The 27,774-nt window shown below is 46.8% G+C and overlaps 1 protein-coding gene across 1 annotated transcript; it reads left to right on the top strand.

The window, feature by feature from the left end:
- The first annotated feature begins 1,104 nt into the window (after positions 1–1,104).
- On the top strand, positions 1,105–27,774 carry SLC13A2 (solute carrier family 13 (sodium-dependent dicarboxylate transporter), member 2). The gene is made up of 12 exons (XM_006874235.1): positions 1,105–1,221; positions 19,819–19,947; positions 20,916–21,052; positions 21,146–21,339; positions 21,899–22,079; positions 22,184–22,306; positions 24,231–24,449; positions 24,640–24,728; positions 24,985–25,106; positions 26,177–26,338; positions 26,929–27,066; positions 27,598–27,774. The coding sequence occupies exons 1-12, from the start codon at positions 1,120–1,122 to the stop codon at positions 27,772–27,774; spliced, it is 1,773 nt and encodes a 590-aa protein (XP_006874297.1). The 5' UTR covers positions 1,105–1,119.

Here is a 27,774-nt window from a genome sequence, read left to right as displayed (position 1 = left end):
TCCAGCAAAGATTTACAGTCTTGGAAACCCTGTTACAGGATTGCTATGGGTTGGAACCAACTCAACGGCACTTAACAACAAGCTGGGCTTACCAAGAAAAGTGTTTTTGTTGTTTTAACTAACTAACTATAGGGATATATTTTCATAAAAAAATAATAAATTTCTGCTGAAATACTGCACAGAAATTTTACAGTCATTTTGGTGTCATCCCTTCTGACAGTGTTACTCCGAATGATCTGTGCCCCCCAAGCTTCCCTTGTGAGTTCATTGAGTGACTATTCTGAGAGGTTAACTTACAGACAGACTCAACATCATATTGTAAGAGATAGTCAGGACTCTCTTACTATATAGTAATTTGAATTTGATAGTGAATTTGAAAGGAATTCTGGTGGCACAGCACAGTAGGTGTTGGACTGCTAACTAAAAAGTTAGTGGTTCAAACCCACCAGCTGCTTTATGAGAGTAAGATGAGGCAATTGGTTTTGGTAAAGATTTACAGCCTCAGAAACCCTATGCAACAGTTCTATTCTGTCATAGAGTGTCACATATGAGTCAGTGAGGTTAGTAAGTTTCATTGATACATGGGAAGAGGAGGAAGGACTTGTTTGTTCCAAGATTTGTCTGTCTCAATTTTAGACTGGAAACAACTTCTAGAAGGCAGGGCCTCTCTGTAGGAGGGGTTACCCCACCTTGTATAAACTGCTCAACTCAGAACCTGGCTTTAGGAAATAAAAAGAGAGAAGACAGGCTGATCTGGGGAGAGGGGCTCTGGAGGGAGGTTGTAGGGTGTCCTATCTTCTCTAATCACTTGCAGCTGCCATGAATAGGAGTTACCTCTGGGCTTAGTTTCTTGAAAGAGCTTGAAGCTTTTATTCCTGTCCTTTTCCCCTCCCTTTCTTTGCAAATCTCTTCTGATCTTTACACCTTTTGTAGGTCCCTCCTCCTTACTCTCACCCTCCTGGACTCCAAAACATTTGATTACCAGGGTGGGTGAATGGTTAACAGTCAGCTGGCTTTATATAAGCCTCCTGCCTGCCCCAGGTCACCTACCCGCTGATCTACTCGCTGGCTCACTCCCGGCTCCAGTGACACTGCCCTCAGCCCTCGTTGGTCCACACCATGGCCACCTGCTGGCAGGGCCTGTGGGCCTATCGTTCCTACCTGATTGTGTTGTTCCTGCCCATTTTCCTGCTGCCTCTGCCCATCCTCGTGCCTACCAAGGTAAGGACTTGGGGTTCTGACATCCAGTAGATGCCAATATGAGTAGCATGGGTAAATTTGAAATCTATTGCCTTGGGAAGCAAGAAGTCAGTACTGTCAAGGAGATACAGGGAGTGGCATGGGCATCGAGCTGTCTATTATGTGCCCAGGACGGGACTAGTAGGCTCAGCTCGGAGTGGTTGGTTGTGAGTCTGGAGGAGAGACAGTTTGGAAAGAGATAAAGAGGAGTAGGAGGAAGTGTCCTCAGGCACTTTGTACCTTTCAGAATGTAACTGGAAAAGGAAGGAACTTACCTCTGATCATAAGGGCTGCATCTGAGGAGCAGGAGGGGTAGGAGTCAGAAGAAGGGACCTTTGCAAGTGGACACCACAGAGACTGGGCCCTGAGTGCAGGAAAACAGCCAGTCATCACTTCCTCCTGCCCCCAGTCTCGGGAGTCATAACTATTGCTTCCATTAATTTGGCCCATGGACACAAGCCCTGCCCTGCACACATTCCCCGTCTTGGAAAGCAGGTTCTGACTGTTGCGTTTTACAAATGGGCAAAGTGAGGTTAAGTCACTTACTCAAGGTCCAGGGCAGATCTTGGTTTTGTAGAACTTAAATATAACACAGTGTAGGGACACCTCTATAAGAAAAAGAACACAAATGTATGAATCTAAAATGGACACTGGGCTTTGGGAAGGATCCTTTCAGGCTAAGTGCCTTGAAACGTAAGTTTCACAGTAAATGTGATCTGGCAAGTCACGCAGTGAGGAAACGGCAAAGCTGGACGTATGGTCCGGTGCCGAAGCCCATTCTGTCCTCTCTCCACCCACCTGTCTCCTGAAGGCTCAGTCATGACCCGGGCACTGCCCACAAGCCCAGAACACCCACGGAGACATTTTCTTCCTTTTGTCACACATGTTGTTGTTAAGTACTGTCCAGTCAGTTCTAACTCATAGTGATCCAGTGTAAGGTTGCTAAGGCTGTAACTCTTTCTCCCACAGAGCAGCTGGTAGGCTCGAACCACTGACCTTGTGGTTTACAGTCCAGTGCATAGATGAGGAAGGATATGCTGTTATGTTCCTAGTGTCCCAAAGGAATGAGGGGCTGGAGTCGTGGTGACATAGCCCCTGAGAGACAAGGCCTGGTTGGCCCCTGAGATGACCATCATCTAAGACCAAAACCAGGGCCTTCGCTCTACTGGTGACCCATGCCATGGGTTTTTAGATGGCCTGGGGCAAATGGATGGAAGCCAGACAGGAGCAGAGAGTGATGATGACTTCTGGTGGGGGTGGTGATGGAGTGCTGTGGAGTCAATTCTGACTCATAGTGACCCTGCACAGGGTTTCTGAAAACCTCATAAGGAGCAGAAAACCTCATCTTTCTCCTGTGGAATGGCTGGTAGTTTTGAACCGCTGATCTTGAGGTTAGCAGATTCAATAATGCACCCAACATCACACAAAAGCTAAGGCAGAGTCGATGCAATAACCCACACACTGTATGCCCTGTCCTGACCCAAAAAACTGTCCTCAGTCCTATGGTCCTACCGACGGGAAGCCAAGCCCTCCACTGAGGCCCTGGAGACCAACCCCACTCGAGGACTTTGCTCCTGTAATTATCCTGTCACTCCTGCATCATCAGTTTTTCCCTCTCTGCCATCATGACCTCTCTCATAAGCACATAGATATGCTGTAATAGCTCCCATCTCTTAAAGCAAAGCCTCCCTTAATCTCATTCCACTCTCCAGATAGTGCCTCCTTCCTCTGCTCACTCACTACAGGAGGCTTCACTGTCTACACTGCATGCCCACTTTCTCTCCACTTCCCAACATGACTCTTGTCCCCATCACTTCTCATGCTACCAAACCCCATAGTATATCTTCTTCAGCCACCCCCCACACCCCAGAAACATTGGTCACAACCAGTCACCTCCTATTTGCAATACTATCTTCTCTTGGCTTTGGGGACACCTTCTCTGGGTTTTCCTCCACCTCGGACTCCTTACTTTGGCTCCTTCTGATTGCTGAAGTTTTCTAGGGCACATCCTGCCTCAACTCTGTATCAACACTCTTCTTATGTCGTCATTGTTGTTGGGTACCATCAAATTGATTCCGACTTAGGGTGAAGAGTCTTTGTGTCCAGAGTACAGCTGCTTCATACAGTTTTCCAGGCTGAGACCTTTTGGAAGCAGATCACCAGGGCAGCCTTTCAGCTATTAGTCAAACGCCGACTCTCTCACTCACTCACCCCATGGCTTTAAAAAACATCTCTGCACTGACAATTTTCTAATCTGTAGCCCTAGCCCTAAACTCTAAACGTATACTATTCAACTCATATTGGACAGCTCCACTTGGATATTTTATTTGTAAGCGGCATACACTTTCACACACCCAAAACAGACACCTGGATCCTCCATCTTCCCCAGGTACCTCTACCTGCAATCTTACTCCTCAAGAAAGGCTTCAACCTCATTGCATTAGCCCACAACTTGGAGTCTTGAGACGTCTCTTGCAGCCCAGTAGCTTATCCTATAGTGCCAGCGATTGAAACGCTTCAAAGCATTAGGTCATTTATTCTTCACAACAACCTCCATTTCATAGACATGTAAACTGAGGCCCAGAATGGTAATTTTTCTAAACTAAGGTCCCAGCTAGAGAAAGGCAAAGTCTAGACACAGGTCTTGGGGTCTCACCTTGAAGCTGTTCCATTTCAGCTTTCCTTTTTTTTTTTTTTTTTATTTATCAAGTTTTGTTTTGTTTTAACATTTTTTATTGTGATTTGAACAAAACTTTACAAAGCAAATTGAGTTTCCATACAACAATTCATAGACATTTTGTTTCATGACATTGATTGCGATCCTTAAACTATAGTAGCACTTTTCCCACTTCCTCTCTGTTTCCTGTTTCCATTTGTTCTTTCCTGTAATCCGTCTCTTGACCCTCCACCCTCGCATCCATCCAAACATGTCAATCCTTTAACAATTCCTTCGGTCAGGAACATCCAGTGAGCTGTTGCTCAGTGCTGCCAGAGGTGACAGAAAAAGAGGACAGACACTGTCCTCAAGTTGCTTACAGTCTAGAGGAGGAGATAGGTGTTTGTGCTACAACAGCTGTTCAGCTGTATTGATGTCGGAGCTCAGAGGAGAGAGCAACTTCTTCCAACTGAGTCAAAGGAAAGGTGGAGTTTGAGGTGGATCTTGAAGGCTGGGTGAGATTTCAACAGTCAAAGCCATCAGTAGAAGATGTTTCAGGTGAAGGGAACTGAGGAAGCAAAGGACTTGTTCTTGTTGTGTTTAGGTGCCATCAAGTCAGTACTGACTCATAGCGATCTTATGCACAGCAAAAGGAAATACTACCTGATCCTGGGCCAACCTCACTACTGTTGCCCCGCTTGAGTCCATCAATGCTGCCACTTGGCCAATGGATCTCGTCGGGGGTCTTCCTCTTTTTCTCTGACCCTCCACTTTATCAAACGTGATATACTTCTCCAGTGACTGCTACCTCCTGACAATATGTCCAAAGTGTGAGAGACGAAATTTTTGCCATCTTGGCTTCCAAGGAGCACTCTGGCTACACTTCTTCCAAAACGGACCTGTTGGTTCTTTTGGCAGCCCATGGCACTTTTAGTATTCTCCTACAACACTATAAATCAGTTCTTCTACACTCTTCCTTATTCACTGTCCAGCTTTCGCATGCATATGAGGTTATTGCAAATACCATGGCTTGGGTCAGGTGCACCTTAGTCCTCAAGCTGACATCTTTGCTCTTCAACACTTTAAAAAGGTCTTGTGCAGCAGATTGGCCTAATGCAATACATCGTTTGATTTCTTGACTGCTGCTTCCATGAGTGTTGATAGTTGATCCAAGAAGAATGAAGTCCTTGACAACTTTAATCTTTTCTCCATTGATAAGAATGTTGTTTATTGGTCCAGTGGTGAGGATTTTTGTTTTCTTGATATTGAGATGTAATTCATAGCGAAGGCTATGCTCTTTGCTCTTCATCAGTAAATGTTTTAAGTCCTCTTCACTTTCAGCAAGCAAGGACTAGGGGCTAGAAATAAGTTTGTTCACTGAATTCCAAGAGAACCATTGAAATGCAAGTGGTCACAGCAGATGGGGCCTGAGGCCATTCTGCAGCCACATATAGAAGCACCACCCATGTGCAGGTACCTTCCATCCCCTCATTCATTCTTTAGTATCCAACACCCATTATGTGACACTGGTCCTCGGGTAACACAGATGGTTTGCATTTGGCAATTCATACCCACCTAGTGGTACCTTGGAAGAAAAGTCGGCTGCTCTGCTTCAGTAAAGATTGTTGTTATTAGTTATTAATTAATTAATTAATTAAGTTATTAGTAAAGATTGTTATTATTAGTTCCCATGGCATCAAATTCAAAAATCCGATGGAGACATTCTGTGAAGCACAGGGAGTTACCGTGAGCCAGAACCAACTGGACAGTAATGAGTTTGTTTTTGTTGTGTGACAGAGTCCCTGTGTGGCAACAACAATTAATCATTTGGCTGCTAACCAAAAAGTTAGCAGCATGAATCCACTTAGAAGTGCTTTGGAAGAAAGACCTGGCAATCTGTTTCTGAAAAGTCAGTTCTATTTTAACGCACGTGGTTCTGCCATGAGTTTGAACCAAGTGGTTTGTTGTTTTTAATTGCAAGACAGTTACTATTTAGGTGGAAAAAGGGGGATTTAGAGGAGAAATACACCATCTCTGCTCTCATGGAGTTTGTAAGGGGGTGGGGGTAAGTGGTTAGAGAGAGACATGCTTGTGCATGCCATGCAAACAATATAGCAGGATGTGAAGTGACTTGGGGAGCGACTGCTCCCATTGGGGTAGTCAGGGGAGGCCTACTGGTTTATCCTAGGACCTGAATGGCAAGAAAGAATTAGCCAAGAATAGCTCTGGGTGATGACCAGGAAACACAGAAAGTGCAAAAGCTCAAGGGCAGGGGTGAGTTTGGCAAGGTGACAGGATAAACAAGGCCAATGTAGCACCAAGTGCCTAAGAGAGGGAAAGAGATCTTAAGTCAAGTTTAGAGAATGGGGAGAAGTCAATGTCAGGCCTACAGGGAAAGGAATATAGGGACATTACACGGAGGCAATGAAGAGCATTGCATGGTTTTAGCAGAAGAGTGTTTTACAACTCAACTTTGGAGGTGTTCTAGCGGGGACATTGAAACATATTCATTGTTGTTGTTGTTAAGTACCATCAAGTTGGTTTTGACTCATAGAGATCCTGTATAGGGTTTCGGAAGAGCACCTGGTAAGCTCACAGCACCGCAGCAGGACTCTGAGATATTTGTTGTTGTTGTAATGAGATCTTCATTAGAGATCTCTTTATTAAACCTTAAACAGGACAATGACAAGACAAAGATTATCATCCGGATACAGCAAGAATCATTCCCACCCCCTCCACACACAGAGTAGACAGAGATGGGCAACGTGGACATTGGATACCCAAAATGGGGGTGAAGGGGTGAGGTGGCGGGGAGACTACAAAGGCAAGAAGTGACTGGCTTACAAGCTTTCAAGAGGGGACCTAGAGCCAGGGGGCACGGAGGAAGGCAGAATCTCCATTGAGTACTATCCAATCTGTCTAGGTGGGGCTGATGAAATGAAATGCAGATGGGTCACTTATGATACAATAGTGAATAATTGTTATCAGGACTGATTGTGATGGTTGGAAATGTAAAGGTAGACGTTTTATAGCAAGGAAGGGAGTGATTAACTCTCCAGTGTAGGAGCAGAGGTCTCTAGGACCATCAACGGAGAAGAGCAGAGAGCGGGACCCTACCCAGAGATGCAGCGAGGTCTGAGATAGAGGCAGAGACAATGACGTGGAGTGATGAAGTGGCTGGGGACTTTGGATCCAGAACAACTTTGGAGAGGGGCTGTGTGCTAAAGACTGGGGGTAGGGGGAGTGTAGGGGGTGGGTTTGTAGGGTATACCCTTTGGTGGGTTGATGATGCATGGAGGGGATTGGAACCAAGGCAATGAAACAATATACGATAGAATGAATGTAAAACTAAAGTTCCCTCATGTAAACTATCATGTAATTCACAATAAAACATGAAAACATTGACTAAGCCGATAGAGGGAATTGCCTGGGAGCATGACCTAGGAGAGGCTGTCCTGACTGAGACAACTGTCCCTTGAACATTTCTAACCCCGAATTGTAAACTGTTAACTTCTCTCATAACTGGAAAAAAAAAAAAAAAGATTATCATCCGGAGAGAAACTATCAGTATGAGGCCAAGATGGGGTCCAATGGATTCACTGCCATGGGGCTAATTATTGTTGTTGCTGTTGTTAAGTGCCATCAAATCAGTTCCAACTCATAGCAACCCTGTATAGGGTTTCCAAGTAGCAGCAAGAGGTGGGTTTGAATCACCAACCTTGCAGTCTAGAGCTTATCCTACAGTGCCACACCAGGACTCGATGGGGCTAATTATGTTGTTGCTATGTTGTTAAGTGCTGTCGAGTTGGTTCTGACTCATAGTGACCCTGTATAGGGTTTCCAAGGAACACAGCTGGTGGGTTTGAACTGCCGACCTTATGATTCACAGTCCAGTGCTGATGGAGTCCATTATAGATGAAAGAAAATAAAACAAATCATCAAAAAATCATGATTGGTGGCAGATCAGTTCATCACTGTCACAGGTGAGACTAGAGAAAGGGAGTTGGGGAAAGGACAGTGAGTGGGATGCATGCAATTGAGGATTTGAAAAGTTTACAAGATGCTCATGTATAGTGGTGGTGGTGGTGGTCAGGGTATGACTCATAACTATTTGGCCCTAAGTCTAAGTCATAATGACCAGTACTCCAACTTTTAGATGACATGTGATAAATCATTAGGGACACGCCCAGGCAAGTTCCCTGAGGACAAGATTGCCCTGAGGAATTGTCATCTACTTTCAAGCACACTCTGCCTGAGGACAAAGCTGTCACCTTACTGGTTAATGTTCAGAAAGAACTTTGTCCTTGGAGTCTGAATTTTTGTCAAAATGGAGATATAGCTTTCACTGTAAATAGCAGTCTTCTACAAATGCTTTAGAATTAAAACTAATCCAGGGCAATAGATGAGATGATGGAGGTTCAAAGATGTTAAGTGACTTGCGCAAAGTAACACAGCTAGTAAATTAAAGTAAAAAAATATATATATACAGGGCCCCAATTCCCGGCATAGTAAACCACATGGTTGTCAGATTCAAAATGGCCAATTCCAGTCCATTTCAACTCACTAATGCTTAAAATGTTAATGTTTATGCGTTCCATTTTATTTTTGACAATTTCTAATTTTCCTAGATTCTTATTTTGTACATTCCATGTTGCAATTATTAATGGATATTTACAGCTGTTTCTCTTCATTTTGAGTTGTGCCCCATCAGCAAATGAAGGTCCTGCAGGCTTTTCTCCCACGAGCTTTACTCCATTCACGTCATCACGGTCAACTCTACTTTGAGGAGGCAGCTCTTCCTCAGTCACATTTTGAGTGCCTTACAATCTGAAGGGCTCATTTTCTGACACTATATCTGACAGTTTCTCTGCTATTCATAAGGTTTTCAGTGACTAAATATTCAGAAGTAGTTTGTCACTCCTTCTTCCTAGTCTGTCTTCGTCTGAAAGCTCATCTGAAACCTGTCCACCATGTATGACCCTGCTGGTATTTAAAATACCGGTTGCATAACTTCCAGAATCACAGCTACTCACAAGCCACCACAGTACGACAAACTGACAGACGAGTGGCAAAGTGGCAGCATCAATGGGTTCAAGTGTGGCAATAATTGTGAGGTTGGCCCAGGATCAGGCAGTGTTTCGTTCTATTGTTCATAGGGTCGCTATGAGTCGGTACAAACTCGATGGCACCTAACAACAACAACACAGGGCCCCAGTGGGAGAGACCATCTATAAAAACATTCTCACAGTGGTGAAATGGGATAGCGCCCTGCTGAAATCCGTATTATATCTACGTTAAGAACAGAAAGTGGAATTTCTTAATCTAAATCACCTGTGCCAAGAGAGGTTTTCTGGCTTCTGGGATGCCTGGAAGTAAGATTAGAAGAAGGAGCCAGTTTCAAAATCCAAGATCCTTGAGGGAGAAACCTTCACAGTTTGGATTTTGCCCCCAGATTATCAAATCTAGTCCTTGTTTATCAGCAGCTCCTAGTTGAATGAAGGTCAGGAACTGGAAAGCAAGGTAGAATTATCAACTGTAAAGTTTCCTGTATGTAATCTGGCACCAAAACTTAGGCTGTTGACAGGATCAAATTGGCCACTGGGCATGGGAATGCTTTCTTTACTGTTCTGTTGTTTGCTCTTTAGTGGACTCAGCCAGACCCGCCTCTGGCCCAAACCGTGATGCCAGAACTCTCCAACCTCACCTTTCGTTTTCTCCAACATCCAGAAACCCACTGTCTCCCTTTGGTTTCTTAGAGCAGATGATATCAAGATGACGTTACAAAGTCATTTACATGTTGTGTGCCATCCAGTGGGACATGACAGTAGAATGGCCTCATACAATTTCCTGAACTGTACTCTTCACATGAGCACATTGCCACGTCTGTTTTCCTACCAGCTGCTAGGCCTGCAAGTCATCAATCAATTAGCAGCTGAGCGCTTAACCATTGTGCCACCAGCGCTTCTTAGTCATTTACAGGAAGATACAGAAATAAAGGAAAACCATCCAAAAAGAACAGCAAAGGCTAGTTAGTTAAGGCTTGCTATCAGGAATGCTCGTGTGGTGCTGTGGGCTAATGCGTCAGACTGCAAGTTCAATTGAACTGCAAGCTTGGTGGTTCAAGCTCACCAGCTGCTCCTTGGAAACCCTATACAGGGTCGCTGTGGGTTGGAATTGACTAAACAGCACTTAACAACATCAGAAGAGAATCAGCCATTATTTCTAGCATTTGGCAAAGACTTAGTGACAAAGCTTTATTGTTTGTTTTTCATGGGGAGAAAAAAGGAAAATCTTTATAATTAAAAAAGAAAAAGTCATCAAGTATGTCCTGTTTGAAGACTGTTGGCATAAGGAAGCTGGAGGAACGTTAACTAGGAGTGAGGGATCCATGTAATTGGTTTGGGGACCAGATTTGTTTTTCTCTGCTTGACACTGCATTGGAAGTAAACCAGTTACCATCAAGGTAACTCAGACTCAGGGCAAACCCCTGTGAATCAGAGAAGACTTGTACTCTGTAGTTTTCAATAGTTGATCTTTCAGAAGCAGACTGATAAGCTTTACTTCTGAGATGTCTCTGGGTGGATTGGAATCGTCAACCTTTCAGTTAGCAGCCGTGAAGGAAAAACCTAATGATGTTTGCAGTTATTGACCAAAATCCTGATTGTAGCAGTTGATAGAGGCTATGAATTCGAGTTTTACTTTTCGTTGTGGTGTGGCCATTGTTTGTTGAATATCCAGTCTTGCATTGTTCCAACCTGGTTCCTGTCCTGTGGTCCTGGCTCAGGGTCTGAAGGCCATGTCCCTAGTGTCCAGGACAGGAAGCTGAGAGTTAGCCTTGGTTGATTCACCTTAGACTCAACCCATTAGCCAAGGGCTCTCTCTCCCACCTCCTTTGTTTTGGGGATCCATCCTCTTCTTACACTGAGTTGAAGGTATCATCACCCTGCTGGACACTCAGCATGATGTCTCATGGTCTCCCAGCCTCCCAGAGCTGGTCTTACCATCTGCCTGCCACACTATCATCGGTTCAGGCTTCTTGCTTTTATCTTAGGTGATTTCTATATTTAACCAGGTATTTGGTTCAAGAATACGAAATGGTAGACTTCTTCTCATTCTAGCTTTTCATTCCCCAGCACCCCTGCCCAGGGCAGCCTCAATGACCAGCAATGTGCATGTCCTTCCCAGATCAGGGACTCCTAGCTCTTGATGGGGGTCTATAGGAAAGATTCAGGAGGTCTGTGAACTTGGATGGGGAAAAAAATCACATTTTATTATGAATCTATAGAGGACAGTGGTGGAACCTTGGTCAGTGTACCTCACGGTCTATCATTGGAGGCTTGCATGTTGCTAAGATGGACTAGAAGAAAGCTTAGCGGTCTACTTCTGAAAATCAGCCAGTGGAAATGATGAATCACAGCAATTGGCTCTGCAACTGATCATGAGGATGTTACAGGACTGGACAATATTCAGTTCTGTTGTGCATGGCGTCCCTATGAGTCAGGGACCAACTAAATGGCTGCTAACAATAACAACAGTATCTAAAGAATATTTAGTATTTTATTCTGTTTGAATTATCCTGACAAGTACCTATAGCAGTCAATAGTAGAAATCACAGATGTTTTCACAGCATACTAAAGTTGCTGCAGGCATCGTGAAATGTTGTTTACGTTCATCAGGACCTTGAAATGATAGCAGTTATTAGAGGGATGAAGGTTTTATTAGCTAACAGATATATCACTATCTTACATAGGTTTTTCATATTTCAATATAACGGTTCCCTTCGTAGCCCTACGTATTGTATATAATACTTTTAAAAACATTATTCTAAGAAGGGATTGGTAGGCTTCACCAAGCTGCCCAGAGGGAAGAAAAGGGTAAGAACCCTGATACAGACATTTTTCTAAGCATATGCAAACATTCATGCACATGTCTTATTTTTAAATCCTATACTGTAGCATCAAAATGGGAGTTCTGGTGTGGCGTTATGAGTTAATGCGCTACACTGCAAGATCGGTTTGAACAGAAAGGTCCGTGGTTCAAGTTCACCAGCTGCTCCTTGGAAACCCTATAAAGGGTCGCTATGAATTGGAACAAACTCAGCAGCACTTAACAACAACAACAACAACAAGCATAAAAATGATCTTTTAATAAAAAACACACTCTGACCATGTCATTCTCTCTGCCCAAAACCTTTCGAGGGCCTGCCCCCATCTCCCCTTATCTTCCAGATAGATCCTTTTGAGGTCAGACAAGGCTCTTAGCAAGCACACAAGAAGATATCATGACCTTTTATGCCTCATTCTGTCCCTTCTGTGATTACTTCCTCACCCCACTGAACTCTTATCTCTTAGCACCCACTCAAACAGCCCAGACTTCTTCTGGCTACTCCTTTACTATGGTGCATGGCAGGCTGCCACCTCATGCCTGGCCGCATTCCCCAGACCCAGGAATGCTTACTGCCAGCAGCATCCCCACTTGCCAGGGGCAGAGGGGCAGTGGGAGTGGCACACTTTGTGCCAGTTGGTCCCCACCCCTGGGTTAACCTTCAATCACCAGGAGGAATAAGCTGAGATACCTCAGAGACTGGGCATATTTGACACTACCCTGTAACTACAGGCTGTGCTGTGCCAGTACCGGGTAAAGGCCATGATGCCCTCAGGTTTCATACCTTGCCCACACCTTGTCACACACCCAGAGTCCAGAGTCTGCCCTGGATGCATTCCCCCAGATTCCCTAGCAGCCCAGGAGCACATTTCTCTCAATGCCAACCTGTCCATCTGTTCACAGTGCTTTCTTTACAGCTTATATCTGCATATTCACATCTGTTAGTGTGGGTCTTTCTCTTATTTTCATTTGTAGATAAGGAAACCACATAAAGGAGAATCGTGTGTGTATAGCTGGAAACGCTCAACGTTGCTTACAACAAAATTAAGTTCAGAGGGTTTAAGTAACTTGCCCAAGGACACACGGAAATAAGACGTGGGTTATTTGACTCCTTTGCTGGCAGCCTTCCCGCCACAGCCCCATGGGTCTATCCACGTCAGACTGGGCCTGACTTTTGCCTGTATCTTTGGTGTTTAACATTCATTCACTCATCTATTCAGTGTCAATTCTGGGTGGGTGCCAGGACCCATATTGGTGTGAGTGGGAAACAGACTTGATCCAGCTCCCTGGGGAGTACAGTCCAATGATCAATATTTATATTCATCAAGAAATTCATAAAACAAAATGGTCAATTACAGATGGTGGTGGTGGTGGTTATGTGCCGTGGAGTCGGTTCTGACTCATAGAGACCTTGTACAGGGTTTCTGAGGCTGTAAATCTTTATGGGAGCAGAAAGCCTCATATTTTTCCCGCGAAACAACGGGTAGTTTCGAACTGCTGACCTTAAGGTTAGCAGCCCAATTCATAACCACTAAGCTACCAGAGCTCCTTTCAATTACATATAGTGATGGATATTATGCAGAAGAGATGCAGTGACTTAAAGTATGAACAGTGAAGACCAAGCCCCAGTCTGGGAAGCAGAGAAAGTTTCTTAAAGAGTATCTGAGCTGAGCTCTCAAGAATGAATAGGCATCAACTAGGCAATAGGGAGGGAGTCCTGGTGATGCAGTGGTTCAAGTGGTTCAAACTCACCAGCTGCTCCATGGGAGAAATATGTAGAGTCTCTTCGTATCATAGTCTGTGGGAACACTGGGATATTCTACTTTGTCCTGTAAGGTCCCTATGGGTCAGAACTAACTCAGTGGTAAGGGTAGAAACCGTGGGGAGAGAACAGCAGTTGGGGCAAAGGAAATGACGTGTGGAAAGCCTGTGACTATAAGAAGGATGGGGTAATTGCAGCAATGGAAGAGGGCCATTGTGATTGGAAGGAAGACAGTACGGAGGAGAGTGTTAAGAGACCCAGACTAGTCCACCTTTTCCTAAAAGCATTAGAAAGCCACAGAAGGGATTTGAGGTGAGTGTGTGTGTTGAGCTGAGGTGGGGGGTTAGATAAAGCAGATGTGAGATCACTGTGATGGCAGCAAGGAGAAAGACTTTTAGGGGCAAGAGAGGAAGGTGGGAGATGAGTCAGGAGGCTCTTGTAGGAGCCCCATGAGCGATGCTGGACCCGGCGAGCGGTCTAGAGTGCTGGAGAGCAGTGGGTGTGAGCATTTGAGGATGGACCCAGCAGGACTGGAAAACTGGTCCACAGAGGGCATGTGTGGAATGAGTGACTAATAAACAGACCAAGGGCCCAGTGTCTGCTCCCAAGGAGCTTCCAGCAGCAGGAACGGCCCAGGCTGGAAGAGAGTGGGGACCTGAATAGGGTGGCTTCCTGGGAAAGGTGTCTTGGAACTGCAGTATGGAAGGGTGGTAATGGCACAAATGGGAAAGGGGAATTTACAGGCCTAGGCATGGTTCTGGGGTGGGAGTAGGGGACCACCAGAGCCTTATTCATAGGACCAACCTGTGTGCCAGCTCTGTGCTGGAGGTGAGAGGCATGAAGAAACTTGGCCCTCATCCTCAGGAACCAATAAACCGGTAGTGAGAGAAAGGTCAATGCTGCAGGCAAGGTACAGAGATGGGGAACAACTGTCTTACTGGACTAGGGAGGAGATTGTGACAGGAAAGAAAGAAAAGCATCAGCTACTGTAAGAAAACTCGCTGCTTTCTGAGCTCCAGAAAGTGTCAATGTGAGGAGTACGGTGGCTTCATCTTGCACAGTCCCTATGTGAATGGCTCCCCAGGGATCTGCCCGTGGCCGCGGTCTAAGCCTATTGGGTCCCATGCCAGCTAAGCTGGGCTAGCCTAAGTCTCATAGAGCTGGGCTACAAAGGCAAAGGGCACTAGGGCTCCTAAGAAGGATAGTTCTGAGCTTGTCTTCCTCCTGGGCTGGACTCAGCCTGGCAGCATGTATCTTCACGTCCCCACTTGTGCTTGGAATCAGACACTGTGGGACCGAAGACTGAAGAGTCAGAAGCCCCATCACTCTGCCCTCTGAGGGGTGGGGGTGGGGGGTGGGGGGAAGATTGTTCCTGACTCCTCAGAATACCACCAGCTCCCAAACCTCAAACCCTGGCCCTCTAAATTTCAATCACCAAATGTCACCAAGGCAGCGATCCTAGTCTCTTCACCTCTCAGTGGAAATTGCTGCCTTGTGATGACCTCATGAGGATGGATTGTTAGTGGCCATCAAGGTGGCTCCGACTCATGGTGTCGATACGTACAGGCGAACAAAACACTGCCCAGTCTTGCACTGTCTTCATAATCATGTGATTGTGTTGGTCACTGTGTCCTTTGTGTACCTTCTAACCTAGGGGGCTCGTCATCCAGCACTATATCAGTCAATTCTGTTGTGATGTTGTTAAGTCAGTTCTGACTCACACAGACCCTGTATACGGTTTTAAGGAGAGGCAGGTGGGTTTAAACCAACAACCTTGTGGTTAGCAGTCCAGTGCTTATTCTACAGCACCACACCAGGACTCCAGGGTTTATTCTTTGGTTGATTTCAGAAATAGGAGGGGGTTTCAAATTCTTTGTGGAAAAATGGAATGAAAATTTTCCTCAAACTTTTTGAAGCCCCACTGAAACCTGTCTACTGTGGCGAGCCAACTGGTATTTGAAATGTTGGTAGCATAGCTTCCAGTGCCACAACACCATGCAAGTCTGACAAACTGACAGACGGGTGGTGGATGAAGAGGATATGAGAGTGGTAATGTGTGCAAAGTGCCCACCAAGTTAGGTCTGACCACTGTCAGTTCCCCCCACCAGCTCACATCAGCATTGCTGGGGTTTGTGGAAACTCCTGCTCCTACCCAGGGATTAAGTCCACAGTGCATGTGAGCCCAGAAGTCCAGACGAGCCTCAGGGTGACGCAGGGAGGCCACAGAAGTTGGCATGAGATAAATACGTTCTCTCTTTTTGCCTCAAAGCAGGGATTCCATTCCATTTTCAAGATTGCCTTTAGCAGTCTTATGGGTCCCTCTCAGAACGTTGCTTTTTAAATGCACAAAACAAAATGCAAAGAATGACAAACGAAATCGCTTACTTTGAAATACATTTATCAAAATATGAAAAAAATGCAATTGAAAATACATGCACGTCTTTATTAATACATTTGTTGTTGCGGTTGTTGTTAGGTACCCTACATACAACAGGAAGAAAAGCTACTCCCAGGCCAGTACCATCCTCACAATCATTGTTATGTTTGAACCTACTGTTATTAATCATCTCGTTGAGGGGCTTCCTTGTTTTCACTGACCTTCTACTTTACCAAGCATAATGTCCTCCTCCCGGGGCTGGTCCCTCGTGACAATATGTTTAATGTATACAAGACAAAGTCTCGCCACCCTTGCTCCTTAGGAGGCTTCTGGCTGTACTTCTTTCAAGATAAATTTGTTCATTCTCTGGCAGCTCATGGTATAGTCAGTATTCTTCCTATCGCCATAACTCAAAGGCATCAATTCTTCTAAGTCTTCCTTATTCATTGTCCAGCTCTCACATGTGCATGAGGCCACTGAAAATGCCATGGCTTGGATGTGGCACACGTTGACCCTCAAAGTGACATTGTTGCTCTTTAACACTTTAAACAGGTCTCTTTCAGCAGATTTGCTCAATGTAATACATCATTTGATCTCTTAACTGCTACTTTCATGAGCGTTGATTGTGGATTCAAGTAAAATAAAATCCCCGATAACTTCAATCTTTTCTGTTTATCATCATGTTTCTTATTGGGGCAGTTCGTAGGATTTCTGTTTTCTTTATGTTTAAGGGTAATAATACTGAAGGTTGTCAGTATTATTGGATCTTCATCAGTAAGTACGTCAAGTCCACTGCACTTTCAGCAAGCGAGGGTGTGTCACAGATTGTTAATGAGTCCTCCTCTGACCCTAATGCTGTATTCTTCATATAGTCCACTTTGTTGAACAATTTGCATAGTATACTAATTGAATGAGCATGGTGAAAGGATACAAGTCTGACACACACCTTTTCTGATTTTGAAACATTCAGTATCCTCTTGCTCTGTTTGCACAACTGCCTCTTGGTCTGTGTAGAGGTTCTACATGAGCACAATGAAATATTCTGGAATTCTCCTTCACAATGCTATCCATAATTTGTTATGATCCACACAGTTGAATGTCTTTACATAGTCAATAAAACTCAGATAAACATCTTTCTGGTATTTTCTGCTTTCAGTCAAGATCCATCAGATATCAGGAATAATATTAATGCATTAAATAATAAAATCAAGCAGTGATACAACAGTCATAATTTCAAAATGTTGATGGCTGTAAACAATATTTTGGTGTATATAATTGGAGTCCTGATGTGGCGCTGTAGGATAAGCATTGGACTACTAACCACAAGGTCGGCAGTTCAAATCCACCAGCTACTCCTTGAAGTCCATACAGACTCAATATGAATTGGAACCAGCTCAACAGCTTAACAACAGCAAACAGTATCTCAATAGTATTGTAAACAATATTTATATCTCAGTATTAGTTGTAAACAATAGTTTGAGATACCTGCAGCATCTGATTTCTAAAAAAAAAAAAAAAATGTTGCTGCCAAGTCAGTTTTGACTTATAGAGACTCATGTGTGTCAGTCAGAGCAGGATTGTGCTCCGTAGAATCTTCCATGGCTAATTTTTCAAAAGTAGATCACCAGGCTTTTTTTCTAAGGTACCTTTTGGTTACCAGCCAAGCACTTAGTCAGTTGCGTCACTCAGGGACTTCCAAGACTGGAGGACATCCCCTCAATATGAGATGGGTGGGGCCATGAGTGGTTAAGTGTGGAGACTGAGGCTAGTTAGCAAAAGGGATTGAGTTTAGCGTAAAGGTAAAAAGTTGGGACTCAGAAGCCAGATGACATGACTTCTCTACTTATTATTTATATGACACTAAGATAATTACTTAATTTATTTGTACATTTGTCTCTTGATCTGTGAAATGGGTACAATTACTTCACAGAGCAACGAAATGAAAAGAAGGCAAGAAACAGTAAGAGCACCATACCTTCAGGGAGTCATCCCTAGGGGCACTTCTGCTCTGGTTATTGTAGAACATTCTTCTTGGATCAGCAGAGTGACAGCCACTCCTGCCCGCCTCGTTGATTCAGGGCAGGGTTTTGGAAGCCAGGGTCCAGAGGGGCTGGGTTGTCCTTAGATCAAGAGAAGGACTGGGGGCGATGAGTAACAGGAGGTCAATCATTGGAGATGAGGAAGCAGGTGAGGAGAAACACCAGCATCAGCAGAAACAGCCTCCTGCTGGGGAAAGAAGAGGGTGTGTCTCTGGCCGAGGGTCAAGGTGGCCTCACCACTGGGATTAATGAGTTCAAGTCCAGGCTGGGGAGAAGTGATGGATGCTTAGAAGAAAACAAACAAGTCTGGCACCAGACAGACATGACTGTGTGCAAGGGACGGTGCAGGCGAGCAGTGTAACACACAACACCAGGTGCATCATGTACCCAGACTACAAGGAGAAAGCTCCAGGGTTGCCCTTGGAGTGTGTGATACAGCCGCATCACCTCGCTTCCTATCCTGGTCCTGCCACTCCCTGAGCAAGCTGCTTACTCTTTCTGAGCTCATCTATAAGAGGACCACCACACCCACCTTAATGGCTGTTATGAGAGTTCTATATGGGAACACATCAAGCTCTTAAAAGTTGCTCAATAAGCAGCAACTTACTTCCCCTTGTTTATCCCCTATATGCCTCAGAGAACCCTTTCCACAAATCAGAATACTAAGGGTAGGGAGGGTAAGTCCAGCCAACACCAGCTGGGGAGACATTAAGGGACAGGGCAATTGTAGCAGAGAAAGGGAGGCGAGAACCCCCTCTGTCCATCCCCTCTCCAGTCCTATTATCCAGCTAATCCCAGCACTTGAACCCGATCTTAGGTAAAGAATGGACCAGTACATGGGCTCTGGAGAGCTTTGGATGTGGTATCCCATCTCTTGGAACCCTCTTTCTGGCTAATGGCTTCCCAACCTTTCCAGCCTAGCCCTATAGAGCAAGATGGGTGGGATCCTGGCACCTGGGACTGACTGTCTGGATCTCCATTCCTACCAGAAGTCCCCTCCTAGGCCTGAATCAGGCCTCTCTGAGCATAGGAGCTTCATGTAGGAAAGGGGGTCTTGGGCACCTAAAGACTCATCCTTGCTCAGTGCAGGGATAGGGGAAGCTTGCACTTATTTTATAAATGTGAATTTATAAATTTAGAGTTGTACAATGCAGCATCCATGCTAGGATTGTTAGGAAGGAGACACTCCACTGTTCCCGCTCCCAAACTCTCCATTTTCCTTCAGAAAATATCTGCTTGGAATCTACTGGGTCTGAACTCCAAGGATCCAGCGATCACAAAACTGAGTCACAGAGATAAAGCTCACCTTCTAGCAGGGTGAATGGACACAGAGTGAATTAAATAGTCATACAAACACCAATATTACAGGTTGTGATTAGGAGCCAGGAAAAGCCAAGCAGGGGTCCATAGTGCCCGGGGTCCAGTCCATGCTTTGGCAGCCCCCATCCCATCTCGGGCCAAATGGTGCCTGATACTCAACTCCAGACCCTTCAACATGGCTGGATTCTAATGTCTAGGTGCCTAAAGGTCAAAGACAAGGTGGTGAGAGCCTTGTTTTGTTTTGTTTTATTCTGGGAAATTTATAGGTAACAAATACTTGTCATTTCAACAGTCTTCACATGTACAATTCGGTGAATAACTATGATCATCATGTTCAGACCTCACCACTCTTGAATTTGTCCATCTCCCTTAAGAGGATGTGCTTTATCGTTTATCTCCATTTTGATATGGGACCTTGGTCTTGGCATTCAATGACTGTGGGCTTCATAGACCCTCTGGAGGACAGGAGGTGACAGTGATGCTGAGTTGCAGGCCTGTCTCCTCCAACAGCTCTGTCTGTCTCCCCACTTCCCACCCACAGGAAGCCTACTGCGCCTATGCCATTATCATCATGGCTCTGTTCTGGTGCATGGAGGCTCTGCCTCTGGCTGTCACTGCCCTCTTCCCCATCGTCCTGTTCCCCATGATGGGCATCATGGATGCTTCTGAGGTGAGCCTCCCCCATCTTCTCCCCTAGGATCCTGATTAAGGGAAGCCTCATCATAGGTGTGGCGTCCTGGTGTGGTACTATAGGATAAAGCACTGGACCGCAAGGTACGTCTGAACCACAGGGTCAGCAATTCAAACTCCTCGGAAACCCTATACAGAGTGGCTATGAGTTGGAACTGACTTGGTGGCACTTAACAACAACAACATGATAGATAGGTGGGCACATGGAAGAGGGGCCCCTGTCTCTGCTTGGAAGATCAGAGGGCACTGAAGGAGGAGTGAGCTGGAAGACAGGGGAGGAGGGCATTCTAGAAACGCAGAGTGCATGGCTACTTGGAAAGGTAATTCAAGGTGGGTGTAATTAGGTTTAGTCCAGGGAGGTGGAAAATCCTGGTGACTGAGGAAAAGACCTTGAAAGGCAACTAAAGACATAGTACTCTCCTAGTTCAGCGGTTCTTCAACTTCAGTTTGCATCACAATCACCCTAGAGGTTCTGATTCATTAGGTCTGATGTTAAGTGCTATCAAGTAGGTTCCGACTCATAGCAACCCTGTATAGGACCTTGCAGTTAGCAATCCAGTGCTTATCGTACAGTGCCACACCAAGGGTGGAACATTGTCATTTCTTAACAAGTTTCAGCTAAATGATGCTGAGGACATGCATCCAGGAACCATACTTTGAGAACTGCAGTTCTAATTCATAGAAACAGAATTAAATTATCTAGTTCCTAGTTCATGACTTGAAACACGAGTAGAATCCGTCTACATGTGCCCCAATCATTCCTGAGGGGAGGAAGGGAGTATGGCTTGAGGAGAGGACATTGGCTAATATCAAATGGCAGATAATCTAATGTCTACTTGTGCATCTATATATATCGGTATCCAGGAGACCAGGATCGTGGTAGGAGATGCCAGTCAGGGTCTTCCTGCCTCTTAGCTCTGTCCTCGCCCCCATGTGCCTGTCTACCAGGTCTGCATCGAATACCTGAAAGACACCAACATCCTGTTCATCGGGGGACTGCTGGTGGCCATCGCCGTGGAGCACTGGAATCTGCACAAACGCATTGCCCTCCGTGTGCTCCTCATCATCGGGGTGCGGCCTGCCCTGTGAGTGTCCACACTCAAGGGCAGGAGATCTGGGGCGGGACAGTATCCTGGAGGGACGCTGGAATACCAGTGTGTCCATCTGTCCATTCCTAGGCTGATCCTGGGCTTCATGATAGTCACAGCCTTCCTGTCCATGTGGATCAGCAACACAGCCACCACAGCCATGATGGTGCCCATTGCTCATGCTGTCCTGGAGCAGCTACACAGCAAGGACATTGAAGAGGGCAGCGACAACCCCACCTTCGAGCTCCAGGAACCAAATCCTCAGAAGGAGGAAACAAAGCTTGGTGAGAAAGATGAGGCTGGACCCTGTGTCCCACCCCACCCTCCAGCCCCTTGGCTCTGGGGAGTTTCTGAGATAATAGCCATTTCTAGGGTTAGTCAGCTTAGAGGCTTGGGTGAAAAGAAAGAGGGAGGCAAGAAATAGAGTGACCCATTCTTCCCGGTTTTTTTAGGACTTTCTCTATTTTAAAAGTCCTATATCCTAGGAATCTCCTTAGTCCAGGGCAAACCATGATGGCTGGTCCCCTTAGCAAAAAGAGATCTGGAGTCCAGGTAAACAGCCAAGGGTCTAGTCTCCATTTTCTCGCAAGGCTTGGACTGTCCTCTCCTCTCTCCAACCTTTTCAAAATGGAGGTTGGGCCAGATGGAGCCTAAGGGTCCTCTCAGCCTGAGACTCAGGGTCATGTTGGGCCCATGAAACCTAGGGTCAGCCTTAGTCCTCCTCACATACCAGGTCTCAGTCCACTCTCTGATAAGATGTCCCAGGAGGCCATGGAACTCCAGCCATGCTCCTCAAAGCTGGCCCTATGTCTGCCCCCTGTCTGAGCTCTCCCTTGCTCCCAGATAATGGGCAAGTCCTCCCGACCCTGCCTGCTCCTTCTGAGCCACAGGCACATCAGAACCAGGAGCAGATCCGCTTCACCCAGGGCATGAGCTTGTGTGTATGCTACTCGGCCAGCATCGGGGGCATAGCCACGTTGACCGGCACCACACCCAACCTGGTGCTGCAAGGCCAGATCAACTCGTAAGTGTTGGGAGAAGGGATACCAGGGAGACATCTGCACACCCACAGATGGGATTGGGTGGTTGCCTGGATAATGTTACACAGCAGTCTGTTTCCCAATTCAGGCTTTTCTCTGACAATGGCAACGTGGTGAACTTTGCCTCCTGGTTTGGCTTTGCATTCCCTGCCATGATCATCCTGCTGCTACTGGCCTGGCTATGGCTGCAGATACTCTTCCTGGGATTTAAGTAAGTGGTGAAATGGGTAAAAGATGCCCTAGTTCCTGCCCTTACCCTCTGGGAGCTTCCAGAAAATTATGGACAGTGATATAATCAGTGCCCCTGTGAGATGATTTATTGCTCTCAAGGCATTTTAACCCTCACTTTGGTCACCAGTAACACAAGGCATTACCTAGTAAAGAATATCGTCCATCCCATTTAACAGATGAGCAAACTGAGGCTTGAGGAGTGAGAAAGAAATTTACCTCTGGTACATAACTAGATCTGACAGGGCTAGGATTAAAAACATGTCTCCTGATGCCCAAACTACACCTCTTAATGAGCACACACTTAATATGTTCCGTTACAAACATGTTTACTTAACACCTACTATATGCTTGGACTCTTGGTGTGGCACTGTAAGATAAGCAGTGGACTACAAACCACAAGACTGGTAATTCAAACCCAGCTACTCCTCGGAAACCCTACACAGGGTCATTATGAGTCAGAACCGACTCGATGGCACTTAGCAATAACAACAACTGTATGCATAGCCCTTGTCTTGAGCACTGAGAATGATAAGGGGCAAGAGGTACAGTTCCTGTCCTTGGAGGTCACCATATGAGAGGTGATGCTATAGGCTGGTGCCATGGCAGAGGGAAGAGGCCTAATTCAGCCCAGGGTAACAAGGTTCCCGAAGGAGGAGATGATACAGGACTAGACGTCAACCTGGTGGATAATGGAGTAAAGGCATTCCAGTCAGCAGGAACAGCTTGTGCAAAGGCACAGAGGCAAGAAAAAACATGTGTTTCAGGGAACTCTAGTTCTGTGTGGTTGAAACATAAAGTGCAAAAGGGCTATTAGAAGATGTAGCTAGAAAAATAGGCAGGAAGAGATTATGAAGAATTTTATGGGCTACATAGTCTGGACCTTGTTCTTGAGGCCACAAATAGCAAATAGATTTTATTTCTGCTTCTCAAACTGAGTAACTAGTAGTAGCTATTTGGAACTCTGAGTTGAGAACCATTGTGAGGCCCTTTTGGACTCAGCTGGAACCAAGTGCAGTAATTGATTAGTGATGTCTGCCATGAGTACAAGATAGGAGAACTGTGGTATACATGCTATCATATGATATAACAGTGCTTTCTGCCTTGTAATAGTCCCCAACTTCAATTCAATCTCTGCCTGAATTGAATACCTACCAAAGTGGTTCCAAAGTACAAACACCATGCTTAAAATTGTTCAACGGCTCCTCATTACCTGTGCAGAAAGGACAAATATCATAGCATGCATACCACCATTCTCCTATCTTGTACTTATGGCAGACATCACTAATCAATCACTACACTTGGTTCCAGCGGAGCCCAGAAGGGATTCAAAGACAAATGGAGCATGGTCTTTGCCCTTGAGGAATTCACAGTCCAGCAAGGGAATTGAGATTTACCCAAGTGAAAAGTTAAATGCCAACACAAGTTAAGTAAGTGGGCCACAGTCCCCTGTGTCTTTGAGGACAATGTGGGTGGGGCTCAGACTGGGCAAGGGATACCTAGAAGTAAGTGAAAGAAGGAAGAATTTCCTGAAAGGCAGTTGGAGAAGGGGATCTGTGATTCAGAGCCAGGAGGAAACATAGGACCTGGGCTACTAGTCCCTCCTTATCTTGGGCAAGACAGCTCAGCAAAAGAGAATCTTTGGAGGGTATGGGAGTCCATGGGACAGATGGACCAGGGCCAAGCAGAGGGAAACCAATTTCCCCTGTCCCAGTCCTGCCCTTGTTGAACAAGAGCCATGGTCCTCTGGCAGTGTTCTACTCTTTCAGAACTTTGGGTGGCTCTGAAGCCTACTTTAGTAACCCACAGTGTCCCGCATAGGCTTGTGTCTTCACATAATGGGCACTAGAACCTCTTGCTCCCCTGCCAGGTGCAACACCCTCATGTCCCTTCCCTTCTGCCTACAGCTTCCGGAAGAACTTTGGCATTGGGGGAGAGGCACGGGAGCAAGAACAGGCAGCCTTCCGTGTCATCCAGACAGAACACAAACTGCTGGGTCCCATGACTTTTGCAGAAAAAGCTGTTACTTTCCTCTTTATCACCCTGGTGCTGCTCTGGTTCACTCGGGAACCAGGCTTTTTCCTTGGCTGGGGCAACCTGGCATTTCCCAACAAAGATGGGGAAAGGTGAGAGTTGCTAGGCAGAGAGGGGTGGGGTGGACACCTCTGAAGTTCAAAAATTGGGGTGGGGAGGGAGCAGGGTCCTCAGCGCAGAACATAACACTTTGAAGGTGGGAACTGCCCAGGAGAGGTTGGTATATCTGTGACCCTGAGTTACCCTGAGCCGCTCAGTCTGCCCTCCCTGTCCCACCTGCAGCATGTTGTCTGATGGCACAGTGGCCATCTTCATCAGCATAATTATGTTCATCGTGCCCTCCAAGATCCCAGGGCTGACCCAGGACCCAGGTAAGCACCTGAACTGGGGCAGGATAGAGCATCTGGTCATCTGGGCAAAACTTGCCTTCAGGCATATCATGAACTTTCAACTGCACTTGGAGAAGGGAGACTGGGGTGACTTTCCAGGTCACAGGGATTCAGGAACAAAGTCAGAAAGTTGCAGAACCGAGGAGTCCCTCCTGAGTGCATTAGGAAGTCCCAAGGTGAGGGGAGGAAAGATTAGTTCTCTCTCTTGGTGACCCTTCCTTTTCCATTTGGGGAGTAGAAAATCCCAGGAAGCTGAAGGCCCCTCCTGCTCTCCTCAACTGGAAGACAGTGAATGAGAAGATGCCTTGGAATATCGTGTTCTTGCTGGGAGGTGGCTTTGCCCTAGCCAAAGGGAGTGAGGTGAGAAATCCCCAACCCCTCTCCAGCCTATTTGAAGGAGACCCTGTGGCAGAGACAGACCTGCTCTCCTATCCCAGAGAGGAGACCGGATCCCTTTTAGGAACTGCCTTAGTGGATAGAAACTTAGATTAGAGCCAGTCTGAGAACCTGTCCCCACTGAGGTTGCCAAAGCCAAAGGAAAGGCAAGTTTTCTACTGGGTGAAACTTGGTTTCACTTCTTATCATCCCTCCCCAGGCCGTTCCCTCCAATTTCCCCCCACCCCACTCCACCCCACTCCACCCCACCCCCTGAGGCAAGACAGAATACAACTCTTAGCTACCAAGTTGCTGACGTTGGATGGGCACAGTCTGCCTGTTGCAACCACCAGGGGGCGCCATGATCTCACCAAGCCAAGCTCCGGGAATCAGTACTGTGCGTCTTTTCCCAGAGCGTCCTTCCAAAGGTGATGTCTCAGAAGCTGCACCCCAGTACCTCAGTGTCCAGGCTAAACTCATTCACTCACAGATAGAAGGAGGCTTCCCTGAGTCGAGAAATGGTGTGGGCGGGAGTGGGGCTCCTGGGTAGGTGACTATTCATTCATTGAGGACCAATTGCGCCAAGCCCTATGCTGGGCGTACAGCGTTGTACAAGAAAAAGTTCTAGTTTCCTGGTTACACACCTGGGCAGGATGAGGTTCAGAAGAGAAACACCTTGAAGGTCTTGAAGCTCTTCGAACCCTGTGAATGCCTCCATCTAGCCTCTACCAGGATTCTCCCCAGAAGCAACGCTCCCTCTGTACCAGTCCTTGGTTTGGAGGGTGCAGGGAAGAGCTAAGGTCGACTGGTCAGGCAGGCAGGAGTAAGTGAGAGATCAAAGGTCCTTATTTCCACCAAGCCCCAGGTTTCCCAAGAAGGCCCTTTGGCTCCCTCTCCTAGCTGATCTTTCCAATCTGATGTTTCTCCCCACACCCAACTGTTCTCCAAAAACAGAAGGGGACCTCTATTTTAGCTGGGCCCTGTCTTGCCCGCAGAGTTGTTCTCGACTCCCCAGGTAGTCCACTCACTCATATACCACCCTCGTCTGCTCACAGCGCTCAGGCCTGTCAGAATGGCTGGGGGACAAACTGACCCCACTGCAGACGGTACCAGCTCCCGCCATCGCCTTCATTCTCTGCCTCCTGGTGGCCACCTTCACTGAGTGCACCAGCAACGTGGCCACCACCACGCTCTTCCTGCCCATCCTGGCCTCCATGGTGAGCTGACCTGCAGACACACTGCCTTCAGGCAGCCCTGAAGCCCATCTCCACCTAGGGGTTCTGGGTACATCCTCCTTTTCTGAGAGAGGATCCCTGAGCTTCCACCCTGCCCTAGACTTGTGAGCTACTTGGGCCCCTGACACACTGGCCCCTGACTCACCCTACCCCTGGTGACGTCACCCCTTGAGCATCCTGATGGTGCTCACTGGTGCCGCACCCACTCCCTGGTCCAGCCTCTGTTCTGGTCATTCTCGGGTTGACAAGGTGAAATTGCTCCCTGGAGCGTCCCTAGCCCCTTCCTCCCCAGGCGCGTTCCCACAGCCTTTGATGACACCCCCGGAGCCCCTTTGAGATCAGTTTTATGGGCCCCTCCCCTCACCACACCCCGCAGGGCAGGGCTGCACACTCATCCCCTCCAGAGAGGTCAGGGGCCCTTCCCAGGTCACACAGTGCCTTCCGGCAAAAATAGTGGGGTCATGACCAGAGTGTATATAGTGGGGGGTATCCTGAAAGGTGAGCAGAGGAATTGGGGGCACACCTCCCTGTCTGGGTTGGGGATGGGATCAGCTCCACGTCTCCCCCTGCAGGCTCGGGCCATCTGCCTCCACCCACTCTATGTCATGCTGCCCTGCACTCTGGCGGCCTCCCTAGCCTTCATGCTGCCCGTGGCCACCCCACCCAATGCCATTGTCTTCTCTTTCGGGGGCCTCAAAGTGTCAGATATGGTGAGTGACAGGGAGGCCTGAAGACCTCAGCACTCCTTCCTGCTCGCTTTTCAGCTTGGTGGACCACAAAACAGCCAGAAACCACTGAGCTTCTCGAAGTTGAGAGTAGGCCTTGGATTGAGGAGATTGGCAGGCTGCTGGGAGCAAGGGAGGTGGGGGACGGGTGACGGGAATAGGTAGATTGGTTTTTTGGATGTGATCCCTCACCCTCAGCTGGGATATCATTTGGACGCTGCCCTGCCCCTGCCATGTGAGAGAGAGAGAGAAGGAGGTGAGGAATATGGGGCCAGAAAGAGGCTCAGAGACAACATAACCTAGGACCGTATAAGCTCACAAAGAGCCTTCCTCTTTTCTGTTAGCCCTGGGAGTCAAGCAAGGGACAGGGGCATTGCCTAGTGATGCAAGTAATACCAAGGGAGAACTTCCCAGGGAGAGTTTTGCTAGTGGGAGGGTCCCAGAGCCCCCCAAAACACCTGAGGAGTAGATTCCAGCTCAGCACCTGCAAAGTCAAACTGACTCTCCTCACATCAGGCCCGGACGGGATTTCTACTCAACGTCATCGGAGTGCTGGTCATCACACTAGCTATCAACAGCTGGGGCTACCCCATCTTCCAGCTGGGCACCTTCCCCTCCTGGGCCCACATTGACAACACCACAGCCCACTGCCAGTCCAACTTTGTCCCCAACTTCACAACCCCTCAGCCCTAG

This window comes from Chrysochloris asiatica, unplaced genomic scaffold (genome assembly GCF_000296735.1).
Source record: "Chrysochloris asiatica unplaced genomic scaffold, ChrAsi1.0 scaffold00266, whole genome shotgun sequence".
NCBI classification, from domain to species: Eukaryota; Metazoa; Chordata; class Mammalia; order Afrosoricida; family Chrysochloridae; genus Chrysochloris; species Chrysochloris asiatica.
This window is presented reverse-complemented; position numbering and strand designations above follow the sequence as displayed.

Coding starts and splice junctions, on each gene's coding strand:
- SLC13A2 (XM_006874235.1), top strand. CDS start 1,120: ATGGCCACCTGCTGGCAGGGCCTGTGGGCCTATCGTTCCTACCTGATT. Junction 22,080..22,183: donor CTGCAAGGCCAGATCAACTC/GTAAGTGTTGGG, acceptor TTCCCAATTCAG/GCTTTTCTCTGACAATGGCA. Junction 27,067..27,597: donor GCCTCAAAGTGTCAGATATG/GTGAGTGACAGG, acceptor TCCTCACATCAG/GCCCGGACGGGATTTCTACT.